The sequence below is a fragment of the Pongo abelii genome, chromosome 10, assembly GCF_028885655.2.
Source record: "Pongo abelii isolate AG06213 chromosome 10, NHGRI_mPonAbe1-v2.0_pri, whole genome shotgun sequence".
Classification (NCBI taxonomy): Eukaryota; Metazoa; Chordata; class Mammalia; order Primates; family Hominidae; genus Pongo; species Pongo abelii.
The window spans coordinates 86,473,267-86,491,287 of record NC_071995.2 but is presented as its reverse complement, the minus strand read 5'-3'; the positions used below and the strand labels follow the sequence as shown (position 1 = coordinate 86,491,287).

Here is an 18,021-nt window from a genome sequence, read left to right as displayed (position 1 = left end):
GGTTTTTTTTTTTAATCATTTGATTGATGAAGAACATTAAGTTCCCCAGAGATGAAATGGTACAGGCATCACACAGGCAGGAAGTAACAGAGCTAGGATTAGAGTCCAGGTCTGACGGAATTCAGAAAGCTAATGTGCTTTCCATGAAACTATAATGCTTTCTAATATACAGCATCTAAAATATCTGAGATAATTTTAATGTAAACAGCATGAGATTGACTTAAATATTATTGCATATAGGTAATGAATCTAGCATGGATAAGGCAAAGAAATCAATAACCAACAGTGACATTGTTTCCATTTCAAAAAAAATAACTATGCTGGAAATGAAGGAATTAAATGAAAGGCAGCGGGCTGAACATTGTCAAAAAATGTATGAACACTTACGGACTTCATTAAAGCAAATGGAGGAACGTAATTTTGAATTGGAAACCAAATTTGCTGAGGTTTGATATTATAAGTTTTATCATGCAATTATAGAATAAAGAATTAGTTTTGGTAGACATTGTATTATTAAGAGGTTTGTTTGGATCTCTGAAATAGCTTATTAATATAGTGCCTATGTTTCATGTAATAAATAAAAGATTTAAATCTGAATCGTTTAAAAGGAAAGCAGATATTTCTGTAAGTTCTTGTTTCTCACCAATGTTATATTATTAAATTTAATGTATGAAATGTTATTTACTAAACAATGGAATTGCCTTTCACCACCATCCCTTCGTTTAACAAATATTTATTCATTGCCTATTACATGTCAGACCCTGTGTTGGGACTGGCAGTATAGCAAGAAACAAAATAGACAATAATCTCTACTTTCAGGGACTTTACATTCTAATTGGGGGTTTTATATATTTTTGATGTGGTCAGAATCATTAAACTGTGTGGCAGTAAATATAGTTTGCAAGTATTTAACAATTTATGATTAAACACAACTCTTACAGTGTTTGCTTACCTTGAGATTTAATATATTTTCAAAGCATTTATATCATTTTTGTTTTAACTATGTCACTAAATCTATATGAGTAAGATTTTATTAACTCATTTGGATTTATTTATAGATGATATAATTGAAGTAAAATGTAATGAGCAGATTGCATTCTAAGCAAAGTAAGAATATTACAAGTTCAGATATTATTAGATAATGAGTTGCCTAATAAAAATGACTTTTGGTGGATTGGAATATAACCAGAGTTTCCATAATTTGTTTCTGATTCTTTCATATTTTTCACCCTCCTTCAGTCTGCTCTTAACACTTCACACTCAATATAATATGTGGACTAAGGCCAAGTAAAGAGGATTGCAGTACTTTAAAAGCTAAATTACAAAGAAAACCTCACCAAAAATGGATGTATCTGAACATTTTTTGTTACATTTCCTTAGCTTACCAAAATCAATTTGGATGCACAGAAAGTGGAACAGATGTTAAGAGATGAATTAGCTGATAGTGTGAGCAAGGCAGTAAGTGATGCTGATAGGCAACGGATTCTAGAATTAGAGAAGAATGAAATGGAACTAAAAGTTGAAGTGTCAAAGTAAGTGCATATAAACATTTTAGTCGTTTGACTAGATGTATCTTCTTTAATTTGTCTTTAAGAAACCCAATTACAAGTATACAATTCTTAGTAGTAATTGATACTGATTTCTTTTTGTAAGAACAGGATTAAGTAATATTAAGATCGGTTTTAACAGGGTTAAATAATAATATTGATGAGAATAATATTGTTAGAGAGGAAGTGATCTCTCAAGATTTGCATTTTTTAGAGTTCAGGAATATTATTTCAGAAAGGTCCAGTTCCTCCACATACTGATTTTTTGGGGAAGGGGTGATGGAGGAGGAATGGTTGTTTATTGTATTTAAACTTAAGTTTCTTCATTTTAATAAGTGAGTAATAGTACCTCTTCTACCTGTTTCATAAGGTTGCTGTAATAATATAATAAAAAATTCAGATTTTGATTTAGTTTACATTTATCGGGCATCTACTATGTACTAGTCACTGTGCAAGGTATTAAACATATATTGACTTGTACAATTATACTTAACCTTGAGGTTATATTTTTGTTTTCATTTTACATGAAGAAATATGCCCAGCTAGTTTAGAACACAAAATATATATAAGGAGTAAATACTGCGTGCTGGCTGGGTGTGGTGACGTGCTCCTGTAGCCCCAGCTACCCAGGAGGCAGAGGCAGGAGAATCGCTTGATTCCGGGAGGCGGAAGTTGCAGTGAGCCGAGATCGCGCCGCTGCACTCCAGCCTGGTGACAGAGCAAGACTCCGTCAAAAAAACAAACAAACAAACAAAAACAAAACAAAAAAACCGTGTGCCAGCTATATGCTGTATTTTCATTCTCTTTTGTAATTAGGTGATATTTCAGTAGAAAAGTATAAGGAGCACTTAGTTAATCTGTCAAGCATAAATAGTAAAAATATTTTATGGCCTACTCATAAAAATATAACCATTCCTTTGGAGCCTTGATAGTTCTCTTGGGAATATCAGTTTTTGACATCTTTTTTCACTATGAAAGACCCTTTTTTTTTTTTAAATTTGATCCTTCTCATGGACCTCTTTTGATATAAACTAACATATCATTCATTTTAATCATATTTTGTTAATCATGCAACTGGCAATGAGAGCCTCTGATCAGTATGAGGAAACCTGCCTTATCTGTAACACTGAACTAAAATTATTCTAACCCAAAGCAAAGAAACTTTACATTTTGCTTTGCCTGTATTAGCTTATGACAGTATTCATGAGGGAATTTGAAGGACTTATTACCATTAGGCTCTTTTTTTTTTTTTGTAATTTTATTAAATGCATGTTTTGTTTCTTTTCACATTTCTGATAACTTGTAGATTAAAACAAATCAACACATACATTAATCCATCTAAGGATCCTAGAAATTTCACATTTCTGTGTTCTTAACTGTGTGATGGTCTTAGATAAATGTACTAAATACCTTATCCTAGCATATTCCAAATTACGACAATAAATGTTTTATGGAAAAAAGTGTGGGAACAGAAGTTCTTTGGTTGTATACATCTGGAAAATACTATATAGTAAGTATGATTTGAGATAATTATATATGATAGAACCTCTGAGAGCACTGAATATATGTTAGGAATATTCAAGAGGGAGGAGAGATGTTGGGAATGAAGTGTTTTTTTTTATATAGCAAACATGATAACCTCTCATGGAATTATGTTTCATGAAACAGTTTAGGAAATCTTGTTTTAATATTTCATACAAAGAAGAGATAGATGCTGAAAACGAATGGCTTTTTGGAAAAGGGTCTAGAAATTTTGAATTTTGGCATTTACTTAGAAAGTGTACTTAATTGTTCCTGAAATACCTTATCATTTCCTAGACTGAGAGAGATTTCTGATATTGCCAGAAGGCAAGTTGAAATTTTGAATACACAACAACAATCTAGGGAAAAGGAAGTAGAGTCCCTCAGAATGCAACTGCTAGACTATCAGGTATGTGCAGTATTGGCTCTTCTGTATAGAATCCACTTTTTTTCCTAAATTTACATTAGATGTTGGGAGCAGGATATGTTATACTTTTTGTTGGTTTGTTTCGAGATAGGGTCTCATTCTGTTGCCCAGGGTGGAGTGCAGTGGCACATTCAAGGCTCACTGCAGCCTTCACCACCTGGGCTCAGGTGATCCTCCCACCTCAGCCTCTTAGACAGCTGGGACTACAGGCACACGCCACCACACCTAATTTTTTTGCATTTTTTGTAGAGACAGGGTTTCACCACGTTGCCTAGGCTGGTCTCGAACTCCTGGGTTAAAACGATCTGCCCACCTTGACTTCCCAGAATGCTGGGATTACAGGTGTGAGCCACCATGCTGGGCCATTGTTACATTTTTAATCAAAAGATATACCAACCAGAGGCTGTTATTCTTGTTAGTTGGAACCTGATTAGAAAGCTCTTTAATTTGAAATACTGTTCAGTAATCCAGTACAGCATTTAAATGCCTATAGATGAATTATGCTGCTGATCAAAATTAGGACGCTGAGAACTGTAGTTAGTAATCTTTAATAAAAATATTTTCTCTTGTATTTATATGTAACTTTTTACATATTCTTACATTATATATGTTGGGAATTATAAAAACATACACATTGTCCTAATCAGTATTGTGTTATTTGCAATGGAAGTTAAAAAAAACAGTAACAGTCAGGCACGGTGGCTCACTCCTGTAATCCCAGCACTCTGGGAGGCCAAGGCAGGCGGATCACGAGGTCAGGAGTTCGAGACCAGCCTGACCAATACGGTGAAACCCCGTCCCTACTAAAAATACAAAAATTAGCCAGGTGTGGTGGCACATGCCTGTAATCCCAGCTACTCAGGAGGCTGAGGCAGGAGAATCGCTTGAACCCGGGAGGCGGAGGTTGCAGTGAGCCGAAATCACACCATTGCATTGCACTCCAGCTTGGGTGACAGAGCGAGACTCTGTCTCAAAAAAGAAAAAAAAAAAACCAGTAACATACCCACTGTTATTCAGTTACATTTGGATTTTACGTTTGTTTGATTCTAGGTTTTTTTCTTTTACAATTCTTTGGTAATTATTTGTATTAAAGCAAAGTTACATTTTTGTAGATCTCATGTGCCACTGTGTTAAAACTTTGCTTAGTAAATTGTGATTTTTAAATCTGTGATAACTTTCATTGGAAAAATTTGAAACTTACTACAAATATATATTTTTCTGATATCAGGCACAGTCTGATGAAAAGGCGCTCATTGCCAAGTTGCACCAACATAATGTCTCTCTTCAACTGAGTGAGGCTACTGCTTTTGGTAAGTTGGAGTCAATTACATCTAAACTGCAGAAGATGGAGGCCTACAACTTGCGCTTAGAGCAGAAACTTGATGAAAAAGAACAGGCTCTCTATTATGCTCGTTTGGAGGGGAGAAACAGAGCAAAACATCTGCGCCAAACAATTCAGTCTCTACGACGACAGTTTAGTGGAGCTTTACCCTTGGCACAACAGGAAAAGTTCTCCAAAACAATGATTCAACTACAAAATGACAAACTTAAGATAATGCAAGAAATGAAAAATTCTCAACAAGAACATAGAAATATGGAGAACAAAACATTGGAGATGGAATTAAAATTAAAGGGCCTGGAAGAGTTAATAAGCACTTTAAAGGATACCAAAGGAGCCCAAAAGGTAAACATTTAAACTTGATTTTTTTTTTAAGAGACAGAGTCTTGATCTGTTTCCCAGACTGGAGTTCAGTGGTGCAGACATAGCTGGAACTCCTGGGCTCAAGTGATTCTCCAGCCTCAGTCTCCTGAGTAGTTGTAGCTGGGAGTACAGGTGCGCACCACCATACCTACGTAATTTTTAAAAATTTTTAAATTTTTTTGTAGAGATGAGGTCTCACTTTGTCACCCAGGCTGGCCTCGAACTCCTGGCTTCAAGTAATCCTCCTGCTTTGGTCTCTCGAAAGTGCTGAGATTACAGGCATGAGCCACCGTGCCCAGCCAATTTTAAATTCATTATCTTCAAAAGAGTTACATGATAATTTCTTAATATGTGCCTATATGAAAAATGCTTAAGATACAAATTCCAATTATTATTCATTAATTTAGATTTTATAACTTAGCAGTGTTGGCTATTTGAATGTCTATTATATGTAAAAATAAAATTAGGCTTTTCTAACCAAAGATTTTAGTGGGAATGTTCAGATTGTATAATAGCAAAGAATTTTAAATACTGTAGAAAAATTTATATTAATTAAACACTAATTATTATTCTTAAACATTGTAGTAGGTATCAGTTGATTTCTACTGTTCATAATTATTTTTGATCTGCAAGTAGTGGGCCCACATTTACTTTTTATTATGGTTTTATCTTCATTTAGAGAGAATTAAATGAAAAATAATTATCTTGCAACTACATCCTATTCTCTAGGCTAGAAACATTTAGGATTTCTGTTTTTGAAAGTAATATCAAAGTTCCAATGACCTGCTTATAGTCAGTGTTCAATAAACGTATAACAAATGAAAGTGAATATTAGTGATGTCCATTCCAACATAATTTGAAGATTTTTATTGTAAAATCCCACATATTTGTAGAAAAGTCTATGGAAATCCTAAATAAAATTTTGTCATGTAGCTTGACAAAAGATAACATTGTGTCTTATTTTATTTTAGAATGCCTATTACTTTCAATTAAAATCATTATCATCAATGGAGGAATGTTATTTGTTGATATAGCATTTACATTTGTGTATATAAATTGTAAATCTTAGGTAATCAACTGGCATATGAAAATAGAAGAACTTCGTCTTCAAGAACTTAAACTAAATCGGGAATTAGTCAAGGATAAAGAAGAAATAAAATATTTGAATAACATAATTTCTGAATATGAATGTACAATCAGCAGTCTTGAAGAAGAAATTGTGCAACAGAACAAGGTTTTATTTTATATTTATTTGTTTTTTTTTTTTTGTTTTTTTTTTTTGAGACAGAGCCTCACTTTGTTGCCAAGGCTGGAGTGCAGTGGTGCAATCTCAGCTCACTGCAAGCTCCACCTCCCGGGTTCACGCCATTCTCCTGCCTCAGCCTCCCGAGTAGCTGGGACTACAGGCACCCGCCACCGCGCCCGGCTAATTTTTTGTATTTTTAGTAGAGACGGGCTTTCACCGTGTTAGCCGGGATGGTCTCGATCTCCTGACCTCGTGATCCGCCCGCCTCGACCTCCTAAAGTCCTGGGATTACAGGCGTGAGCCCCTAAGATTTTAAACAAGAATATTGCACAAGTGACTATGTTATCCTTCTAATTAAGTGCATCTTCCATTACTAATTGATTATATAATAATTTGTTTTTTATTTTCTAAACTATTCTAAAAATTCATATTTATTTAGCTTTTATAACAGTAGTCTTAATCTTAAAAACAGCAATACATAAGCAACCTCATTTGGAGTTAATTTTTATTTTGATATTGGTTATTTGACTTTTCACAGTTCCACATTTCTACTGGCTCTCACTGATAGAGTAAGAAGGCAGCTTCTTATAGAATAAAGTATATGCTTCAGAGACAGATGAAATTCATCAAACATATGACTGTCTCAGAGATTGTTCCTTCTGCTTAAATTGTTCTTACCCTAGATACCTTTGGTATTTACACTTTCGGTGCCTGCAGGTCTTAGCTCAAATGTCTTACCTTATCAGTGTATCCTTCACCAGCCACCTAATATACAACAGTAATACTATCCAGATTCCCTAAATAGAGATTAATTAACTTAATTTTTCTCCAAAGCGCTTATAACCTTCTGACGTATTACATACTTACTTGTTTATTATTGACTGTCTTTCCTTCACCAGAATGTAAGTTCCATGGTGACACGGACTTGGTTTTGTTTACTGCCATGTTTGCATTGCCTAGAATGATGCTTGGCACATAATATATATCATCAAATATCTTTTGTATAGCTGGATGGATGGATGGATGGATGGATGGAGAGATTGAAATCCTTACTTCACATCTGCCTTTCTCTGTGATCTTACACAAGTTACTTCACCCCTCTGAGTTTGTATTTCTTTCCATAAAAGGAAAATAATTACAGTTTCTTCAATGTGTTGTGAGGATTACATAAGAAAATATATATAAAATGCCTGTTATGTGCCTGATGTCTTTGTGTATGTGTCTGACACAAACTGTCTTTTTTTTAGTTTCATGAAGAAAGACAAATGGCCTGGGATCAAAGAGAAGTTGACCTGGAACGTCAACTAGACATTTTTGACCGTCAGCAAAATGAAATACTAAATGCGGCACAAAAGGTATGAATGATTAATCTTGTTTGTTACTCTGTAGCATAGTCTAGAGCGTTAACTCACAGAAATATTTCCTGTATCAGATGTAATTTTAATAGATGTTATATTGTATATTTAAAATATAAGAGGGGTTTAATCTATGTTTTATCATACAGCTGTAAAAATTAATAGTTACTCTCAATGCTGCAACTGCTTTTTTAAAAAACATACTATTTGTTAATAGTTTGAAGAAGCTACAGGATCAATCCCTGACCCTAGTTTGCCCCTTCCAAATCAACTTGAGGTCGCTCTAAGAAAAATTAAGGAGAACATTCGAATAATCCTAGAAACACGGGCAACTTGCAAATCACTAGAAGAGGTAATTAGAAGAATTTGCATTTTGATTAGTGTATTATTTGGTATGTTTGGGGGGCTTTCTAAATAATATTTCTTTATGAGGGCAATGCATAGAATGATGAATCTGTTGTTAATTTCACTGTTTTTCTATTCTCCTATAATGTTTCTAATAGCCAATAATGAACAGCAGATATAGTTAATTTGAATTCACTATTTAATTATTACTTGTTAACTTTAGGTACACTGAATATGAAAGGAAACAAAAAGTATTTAATTGTAGCTCTATGAGCAATATATTCTCTTATGTGATCTCTTTATTCTTATTTTTTGGTTTTATTTTGAAGTGCATGTTACATAATCTATGAATCAATTTTCAGTTCATTGCCTTTAATGCATGGTTAAAGGGTTGACAGCAAATTAGAAATTACTTTCTGTTTTAACCTAGATCTTGAATTTGATTAGTAGGTGATCAAATCTGTCATCTTCGTTAAATTTTTCAGAAAATAATGTAAACTGAATGTGATTTTCATTTTAGTTTTCATCTAAATATATTAACTGCAAATACACTTAAAAATATACGTAAAGAAGTTTTTTCAAGTAAAACTGTACATTTTTAATCAGTTCAGGAAACTTAGATTTTCTTCAGTAATTGTAATATTTGTCATTTATGTGAATTGCCATTGAATTACTTAATTTAAAATACCCACCTTAATCCTCTTGAAGAGTAAAAATATGTTTTTTTCTCTTTGTTTTAATAAGCTGCAGATTTTATAATAGTAATTTATTGACTTGGGCCTCTAAAATTCCAGTTTTGTACTTAACTGACTTACAGATTAGTCTCCTAATGCTCTGCTAGTCAATGGACCAAAATAAAAGAAAGAATTTATTACATATTCTTCCTAAATCTAGTACCACCATACATGTATAGTTCTAAACTGTAATATCTCAATAAAGTACCTTAATTAAATTTTATTTTCATCATAACAATGAAGTTTCTAACATATGTAATAGTCTTATAAATAAGCATGCAAATAACTGCTGTCAATTAGAATTAGTCAGTTTAACTTTATTAAGTATCAAATGGCTATTGTACATATGATGTGAAAAATAAAGTGAATTTTTTTTGGCTAATAACTAATCTAAAATTCAGATGAAGCATTTTAAAGGAAAAAAATACTTTAATGATTTATTATAATTTAATCGTTGCAGAAACTAAAAGAGAAAGAATCTGCTTTAAGGTTAGCAGAACAAAATATACTGTCAAGAGACAAAGTAATCAATGAACTGAGGCTTCGATTGCCTGCCACTGCAGAAAGAGAAAAGCTCATAGCTGAGCTAGGCAGAAAAGAGATGGAACCAAAATCTCACCACACGTTGAAAATTGCTCATCAAACCATTGCAAACATGCAAGCAAGGTTAAATCAAAAAGAAGAAGTATTAAAGAAGTATCAACGTCTTCTAGAAAAAGCCAGAGAGGTATTTTATTATATTATGAGTTATGCTGTTTTATGCATTAGTTTTTTTAAGCAAATGCTAAATATTATTTTACCCTAAAGTGGTATTTCTTTTCTTGCTTTCAAATGATTCTATTTAAGAATTGTTACTTGCATGTGATTGGATTGCACCTCTGTCAGTAAAACTGGAAGTTTGTGTACATGTATCTTTCTCTTACACACTGACTAAACCAGGAGTAGCTGTCATGGTGAAATCAAATGATTTTGAAAAATATTTTAATTGAGTTTATAGGTGAGGATTGAGGCAATAGGGTGGAATGAAATGCATCACACTGGTAATCAGTAGAAATCAGATTTGTTAGAACTTTGTGGGGGAGAGCTAACATTTAATTTTTTCTAGAAATAAGTTAAAAGATGATAGATACGTGTTATTCTAATGTTAAGAATAAATTATAAACTGAGGCTGGGCTTGTCAACTTGAACATTGTCTTGAGGGGACATGCATACCGGTCTACATACATACATACATGGAGATATTGTTTCTTCCTCATCTCAAAGGAATTTTAGAAGATTGAAGAGAAAATATATAAGGTCTTCAAAATGTGAATTTATTTTAATCACAATGTAAGATATAGTTTCGATTTTCTGTAAAACAGGAGCAAAGAGAAATTGTGAAGAAACATGAGGAAGACCTTCATATTCTTCATCACAGATTAGAACTACAGGCTGATAGTTCACTAAATAAATTCAAACAAACGGCTTGGGTAAGATTCTAAGAACTTTGTTCTGTTCTTTATTGATTTTTGAGACCATGTAAATTAAAATTCAGCTCTCTTCTTTTTTGGAATGGAAGTTACCCTTTTTGTTGCCGAAATAATCTTCTGAAAACATAGCTCTGATCATTCTTCCTCCTGTAGCTCACCATTGTTCACAAAATTATATTTATACTTCTTAGCCATATACTCAATCTTCTATGAACCTACCTGCCTTTCTTTTCAAATTCTACTCACTATGAGTTTACCTATATCTAACTGCCAGAATTCAGCTCATATTTGCCTCTTTTGACCATTCTGTTCCATATGTATGAAATGATGTGTCGTTCATCTTTTAATGTGTAACCTTAGCATATTTGAGCCTTACTTCATTAATTCAGTCAACATTTATTGATCTCCTGCTACGTGCAGACATTTTGCTAGCTATTGTAAATACAAATAATAAGGTCTGTATTTCCTGTCTTCTTTAAGCCTTCATTGCCTATTAAATCATTACATTTTAGATTAGATATTATATTTTGATCATTTGAGGAACCAAATTAAAAATATGGAATAATTATGGCATTGAATTATATATGCCTATTGCTAATATATTCATATTTTATAGGATTTAATGAAACAGTCTCCCACTCCAGTTCCTACAGACAAGCATTTTATTCGTCTGGCTGAGATGGAACAGACAGTAGCAGAACAAGATGACTCTCTCTCTTCACTCTTGGTCCAACTAAAGAAAGTATCACAAGATTTGGAAAGACAAAGAGAAATCACTGAATTAAAAGTAAAAGAATTTGAAAATATCAAATTACGGTAAGTCTTCGAAATGTATTGTAAAAATAGGCAAATGGTAATAGTGATATAATGAAGATAAACATAAGTGTTTGCTATGCCAGGCACTGTTCTAAGACTTTTAAGTATATGTCTCTGTTTTATCCTCAGGACTACTGATTACATATGTTATCATTTTCCCCAGTTTAAAGAGAGAATACGGCCTCAGGAATGCTTAATAGCGTGCCTGGGGGTAGGTGGGAAAGCCATAATTTGAAACTAGTCAGTCTGACTCAAAAGCCAATACAAATTCTTTTCCAGAATCTCATTTTTACCTTCTTTGAGCCTCAGTTTCATCTTATTTATTTATTTATTTATTTTTATTTATTTATTTATTTATTTGAGACAAAGTCTGTCTCTATTGCCTAGGCTGGAGTGCAGTGGCATAATCTCGGCTCACTGCAGCCTTGACCTTCCAGGCTCAAACCATCTTCCCACCTCAGCCTCCAGAGTAGCTGGCACTACAGGCAGGTGCCACCACACCTGGGTAGTTTTTTGTATTTGTGTAGAGACAAAGTTTCTCCATGTTGCCCAGGCTGGTCTTGAACTCGTGAGCTCAAGTGATCTGCCCACTTCGGCCTCCCAGAGTGCTGGGATTACAGGCCTGAGCCACTGCACCCAGCCTCATCACCTTTAAAATGGAAATAAAATGGAAATACTTACCCTGGCCCTTTCAGGGTAGTTATATGAAGATCAAATTATACCATGTATGAAAGTAATTTGAAAACTGTAAAATAACATACAGATAGAAAACTTTTGTTTACACACTTATAAGAGTGTCTGCCACATAATAGAGATTCTAAACATAGTTCAACCAATTTATCAGAACATAGATTTTAAACTCAAAATAGATTTATAGTTATGTAGTTTCTAATCATTGTAATATTATCTCTATGGGCCTAAATTTTATTATCTGAAAAAACGTGAGAAAGTTGAACTGCTTGACTTATAATTCCATTTCAGCTCTCAAGCCCCTATTAGAGTCTTTGATTCTTTACTCACTTATTCAAATGCCTCTGACAGAATTAACACTATTTTTGCTTTGCTAAGGAGCTGCCACTGTTAAGAAATTACTCTCTGAAAGAAAGAAAATTGGCAACAGCATATGTGTATTTTCAATCTCTTTTCCTCACTCTATTAAATTTTGTACAAGAGATGTTATTTTTGGTCTAGTAAATTTCTGTCATGTTTTGGAGTATGAAATTACTTGCGCTTTTGCATCCAATTTGTGGGTGTAGAAAATCATAATCTTTTGAAATACCTTATATAATACATTTTTTGCCACATGAAATACTTGAAGTTATTGTTGTGTACCTTATGTCATTTTAGCCCAAAATTGTACTTGTGTTCTCTGTGTGCATATTTTGATGTATATTAGGAAATTATAGATCTGTGTGATTTCTTAGTAAAACCTGATATTTTCACAATTTGATGATGACTCTTTAAAGTTAGACTTAAGTTTTGCCAAAAGCAAGAAGCCTCAAAGAGTAACATTTGTTCATGTCTTAACACTATCTCTCTCTTTTTGGTCAGAATCTCAGTACGGATGCAGTGTCCATATGCACAACAATATATTAATTCAGTTTAACAGACTTAATGCTGAATGAGCAATAAGATTAATTGAATTAACTAAATCTTTTGATAGTATCCACTTCCATATATATAGTTATAATGCTAGTGAATTTGAACCATAAACAAATTAATAATACATGTGATTTCTGTGAAAATTTATATTAGTCTTTTCAATATGTCAATATAGGGCAGTATTTCTCAAATATAGAGGATCAGTTTTTCACCGTTGTCCCTCTTGGGGACATTTGGTGTTGTCTGGAGACATTTTTGATTGTCATGGCTAGGGGTTGCTACTGGTATCTAGTGGGTAGAATCAAAAGATGCTGCTAAACATCCTATCATGCACAAGGCAGCCCCACCACCAACAAAGAATTATCCAGTCGAAAATGTTACTAGTAGTATGGTTAGGAAACTGTCATATAGAGGAAGCAATCACATTTTATAAGAGCCATAATATTTAAAATGCCTTTTTGTTCATTCTCTGTATATTTGACTAGAGTCACAAAATAACTTGATAAGATTGTTGCCAAAAATATTAGAAACTAGAAGAAAAATGTGTTGTTAAGTTTAAGAGTAGTTAAGTGAAATAAAGAATTATTCTTCTTTGGATTTGGATGCCTGCATCAAGATTTAGATTGTAAGGATACTTAGGACTGAACATTTGCTCTATATGAAATTTGTATTAATCAAGGTATTAATTGCAGCAACCACTCTATTAATTACATATGTTTGGCCAGGTGTGGTGGCTCACGCCTGTAATCCCAGCAATTTGGGATGCCAAGGCGGGCTTATCACCTGAGGTCATGCGTTCAAACTGGCCTGGCCAACATGGTGAAACCCCATCTCTACTAAAAATACAAAAATTAGCTGGGCCTGATGATGCACGCCTGTAGTCTCAGCTACTAAGGAAGTTGAGGCAAAAAAAACCACTTGAATCTGGGAGGTGGAAGTTGCAGTCGGCCGAGATTGTTCTGCTGCACTCCAGCCTGGGTGACAGAGTGAGACTGGGTCTCAAAAAAATTAAAAATTAAAAAAAAACCCACACACACACATATGTTTATTTACATCAGGCTCCAAGAAAACCATGAAGATGAAATGAAAAAAGTAAAAGCGGAAGTAGAGGATTTAAAGTATCTTCTGGACCAGTCACAAAAGGAGTCACAGTGTTTAAAATCTGAACTTCAGGCTCAAAAAGAAGCAAATTCAAGAGCTCCAACAACTACAATGAGAAATCTAGTAGAACGGCTAAAGAGCCAATTAGCCTTAAAAGAGAAACAACAGAAAGTAAGTAACAACAGAAAATTATCAGTATTTAGGAAAGATATGTGGTAGATTGCTTTTAGAGAAGATTTGTAAATTTATAAAAGATGGTAGTATAAATCTCCGTGTTGTAATAAAAAGTATGAGCTTTATCTTATGATGTTAAACAGGATATTTTAGACAATGCTGTTTTTGAGGGCAGAAATAGTCCAATTTATCTTTTTATGTTGTCGTCAATCTGATTTGTGAATTATCTATGTGAAGTTAGGAAAAATCTTAATGTACATTACAAAAATATAATATACATTACATTGTATTTTCTTTTTTTCTACTGGGATTTTATGCTACTGAGGCTATTTTTAACAAATGAACAATCTTGAACAATTTGAGGGATTGAGGGAAGTATGATAATGACAAAAAGGAGAGATGAAAAAAGGGGGTCATAGAGATGGTTTTGTGAGAAGGAGTTGGTCAGTGTATTCTGATTTATTAGGGTTTTTTTTAGTTTATCTCAGATTTGATCTATTTAAATTGTTTTAGAAGATGCTGGTGTTTTTCTGTGCTAGCTCATGAAATTTATGGGTAAACTTGAAGCCTTTCCTAGTCCTTTTGTTGTCTACCTAAATTCAATTAATTTCATATGGAAGGATGTACTAAGTGAGTAATATAAATATCTAAACTTGGATGTTTGAAAACAAAACATACCTGATTTTTGTAATAGCTTGATTTAATGCTGAGTTCTCAAAATCATTATTAAGATTTTGAACTTTCACATTCAATGTGGAAAGAATTGAGTGTAATTACAAAATATTTATTTGAAAAAGTTGAGTTGTTAATTTGTGAAATATGTTCCATTAAACTCATAATATTTTAGAAAAATAGTAGGAAGTAATGAAGCTTGTTTTTTTTTTGTATCATATATTCATATAAAATGTCAGTTTTCCTTTAAACATTACATTTTTTTTGTAATTTTTAGGCACTTAGTCGGGCACTTTTAGAACTCCGGGCAGAAATGACAGCAGCTGCTGAAGAACGTATTATTTCTGCAACTTCTCAAAAAGAGGCCCAACTCAATGTTCAACAAATCGTTGATCGACATACTAGAGAGCTAAAGGTGAACATCAACACGTGTTAATGTAACAAAATTTCTGATAATTCCTATTGGAAGAGAATTCACTATGATATATAGTAATTTTGTTGATGAATAGGGAATTTATAATGCACTGTTGGGGGATAGACATAGACAAACACATGCGTTTTTCAACAATAAGTCTCTTTATGATACTCATTTACTGATTACCATCTTGGGGATTAGGAAAGCATAGGCCATTATGAATTACTGTTTCTAATGAAATTAAATTTAAGAAATATTTTACTTAGGATTTTTTTAAGACTTTATTATTTTTTTAGAGCAATTTTAGGTTCACAGCAAAATTGAGAGGAAGGTACAGAGATTTCCCGTGTATCTCCTACCCCAAAAGTGGTACATTTGTTACAATTGATGAACCTATATTGAAACATCATAATCACCCAAAGTCCAAGTTTACCTCTGTTTTAGCTCTTGGTATTTTACACTCTGTGTGTTTAGACAAATGTATAATGATATGTATCTATTATTATAGTATTATACAGGGTATTTTCATTGCCCTAAAAATCTTCTGTGCCTCTCTTCTTCATTCCTGCCTCTGCACCTCACCAAACCCCTGGCAACCAGTGATCTTTTTACTGTCTCCATAGTTTCACCTTTTCCAGAATATCTTATAGATGGAAACATACAGCGTGTCCCCATCATTCTCACCATAGGACAGCTAGAAACTCCTTTCTAGTGGCATACATATTGTCTAGTATTGTAAGTTACCCTTTTATATCTTATCTTTATAAACTAGGTTAGAAATTACTTCAAGTCAGAGATTTGTTCTGTACTACTCTTATGCTTCTTAGTGTTTAAAACGTTCTCGTATTTATTGTTATATACTTGTTTATTTAATTAATTCAGCCAAAATGAAATGTGCATATTTGATAAAATTTTGTTTGTGGGTGTTTGTTGAAGATGAATTGCTTTACACTAGTTTTATTTTTTTTTTCTCAAAGTCGACTTTTTTCCTCAAGGTAGACTTGACATGAATATGGAAAAATATATGTAGTTTGTGGTTATTTTTTTTCTCTTGTGTACTTAAAAATTCAGACTGAATTTTTTTTATAATAGTATATTTTCTGTTTTATGTTCCTTTTATCATTGATACTTGATGAAGACTCATGAATAATACCTTTCTTTTTCTCTTATTAGACACAAGTTGAAGATTTAAATGAAAATCTTTTAAAATTGAAAGAAGCACTCAAAACAAGTAAAAACAGAGAAAACTCACTAACTGATAATTTGAATGACTTAAATAATGAACTGCAAAAGAAACAAAAAGCCTATAATAAAATATTTAGAGAGAAAGAGGAAATTGATCAAGAGAATGATGAACTGAAAAGGCAAATTAAAAGACTAACCAGTGGATTACAGGTAATTTTATATTTAACTCTGATGACGTCTGATTTACAATATAGAGGTAGTAGTTTATTTCTATTTTATCATTTTATCTATGGTATTTGTTAAAACTGACTTTCAAATCACTTTGATTAATGTAATTAATTTCTTTTGTGACTTCTATTGTGTTTATAGTTCTAGAGTAGCATATTAGTATGTTGTATTAAAATGCAGAAGCAGCTACCAGATTATCTTATGTATTAAGTGTCATTTAGAAAGTATGGTCAGGGATAGCTTCAGAAAGTTGCTATTATATAATTGAAATATTTACTGTCTATTTTGTTTTACATTTATTTGTAAAAATATAAAGGTACATTTTATTTTTTAGGGCAAACCCCTGATAGATAACAAACAAAGTCTAATTGAGGAACTCCAAAGGAAAGTTAAAAAACTAGAGAGCCAATTAGAAGGAAAGGTGGATGAAGTAGACCTAAAACCTATGAAAGAAAAGGTATGTGAAGAAACATACTAATATGCTTAAGGTAGTGACAGAGTAAGTTAAATACATAGTTGATTAACAGTTAATATACTGCCTTAATTTGATGACCTGGCTGTATTAATTCTGTATTAATTTTGAGGACTATAAGCAGTATTGGATAACGTAGAAAAGTCTAAAGTTTCTGTTCTGTAGGAATTTAGAGTCTACTTGAGGAGATACCTGTAATGTAACTCTTACTTGGAAATTACTACGTCAATTCCATTCATCTTTCTGACATTAGAGTACCTCTAAAGTTCCTTCACACCTTACATATTCAACTGTGTATCATTTCTCTCCAAAGTAATCATTTACACAGGTTGGTGCTTTTGACTTTTGGGACAGAAAGATAGACATTTTAAGATCCCCCACTTTGACCCAAATAGGTCCTTTTTGATCCTTCAGGAGACTAGGCTGTTATTTCAGATAGCAAAGTGATTTGGAATATATTCGGTATTTGCAGTAATAATCAATAACCAATCTGCTCATAGATTAATTCTGTGGGAGAAATTGCTTAAAATTTTATAGTTCATAGTAAACTGTTTTGTAATAAAAATTACTGATTGAAATAATCAACCCCCCAAAAAACTAAAATTGGCTAAAATGCATGTAATTAAATTTGTTATGGACAATAAATTGGAGATAACTTGTTGGTAACATTCAAAATATCGAAAGTGAGCTGGGAAATGTTGATGTTAGCAGTAATATTTACCCTTGAAGAAAATCAGTATGGAGGAGCTATGGTTAGGAAAATTTTTATTATTAAATTTACCCAGAAAATATTTAATATCTATAAAATAATTTTAATCACATGAAAATGGAAAAGAATATTCTGTCTTTAAAGGCATTGAATAGAAAATAGGTAATGGAGTTCAAATTTCTTAATAGAGTATGCTCCAAAAATTATTTTCTCTGAAAATTCATTAATGTCAGTGTAATTTTGATGACACTGTTTTTTGCACGGAGTCACAACATGCTTGCTGTCAGAAGCTTTGCTGGTG

General features: G+C 32.8%; 1 protein-coding gene across 12 annotated transcripts in view; it reads left to right on the top strand.

Moving 5' to 3' along the window:
• The window catches only part of CEP290 (centrosomal protein 290), a 93,222-nt gene that overhangs the window by 47,995 nt on the left and 27,206 nt on the right, over positions 1–18,021 (top strand). For all 12 annotated transcript variants that reach the window (XM_063712212.1, XM_002823564.6, XM_063712209.1 and 9 more), the window contains 14 exons: positions 241–446; positions 1,381–1,532; positions 3,366–3,477; positions 4,724–5,179; positions 6,267–6,431; positions 7,691–7,798; positions 8,016–8,150; positions 9,338–9,604; positions 10,239–10,346; positions 10,963–11,162; positions 13,823–14,036; positions 14,989–15,126; positions 16,300–16,521; positions 16,874–16,996. In XM_063712212.1, coding sequence (XP_063568282.1) covers positions 241–446; positions 1,381–1,532; positions 3,366–3,477; positions 4,724–5,179; positions 6,267–6,431; positions 7,691–7,798; positions 8,016–8,150; positions 9,338–9,604; positions 10,239–10,346; positions 10,963–11,162; positions 13,823–14,036; positions 14,989–15,126; positions 16,300–16,521; positions 16,874–16,996 — 2,606 coding nt within the window. The remainder of the gene's footprint in view (positions 1–240; positions 447–1,380; positions 1,533–3,365; positions 3,478–4,723; positions 5,180–6,266; positions 6,432–7,690; positions 7,799–8,015; positions 8,151–9,337; positions 9,605–10,238; positions 10,347–10,962; positions 11,163–13,822; positions 14,037–14,988; positions 15,127–16,299; positions 16,522–16,873; positions 16,997–18,021) is intronic.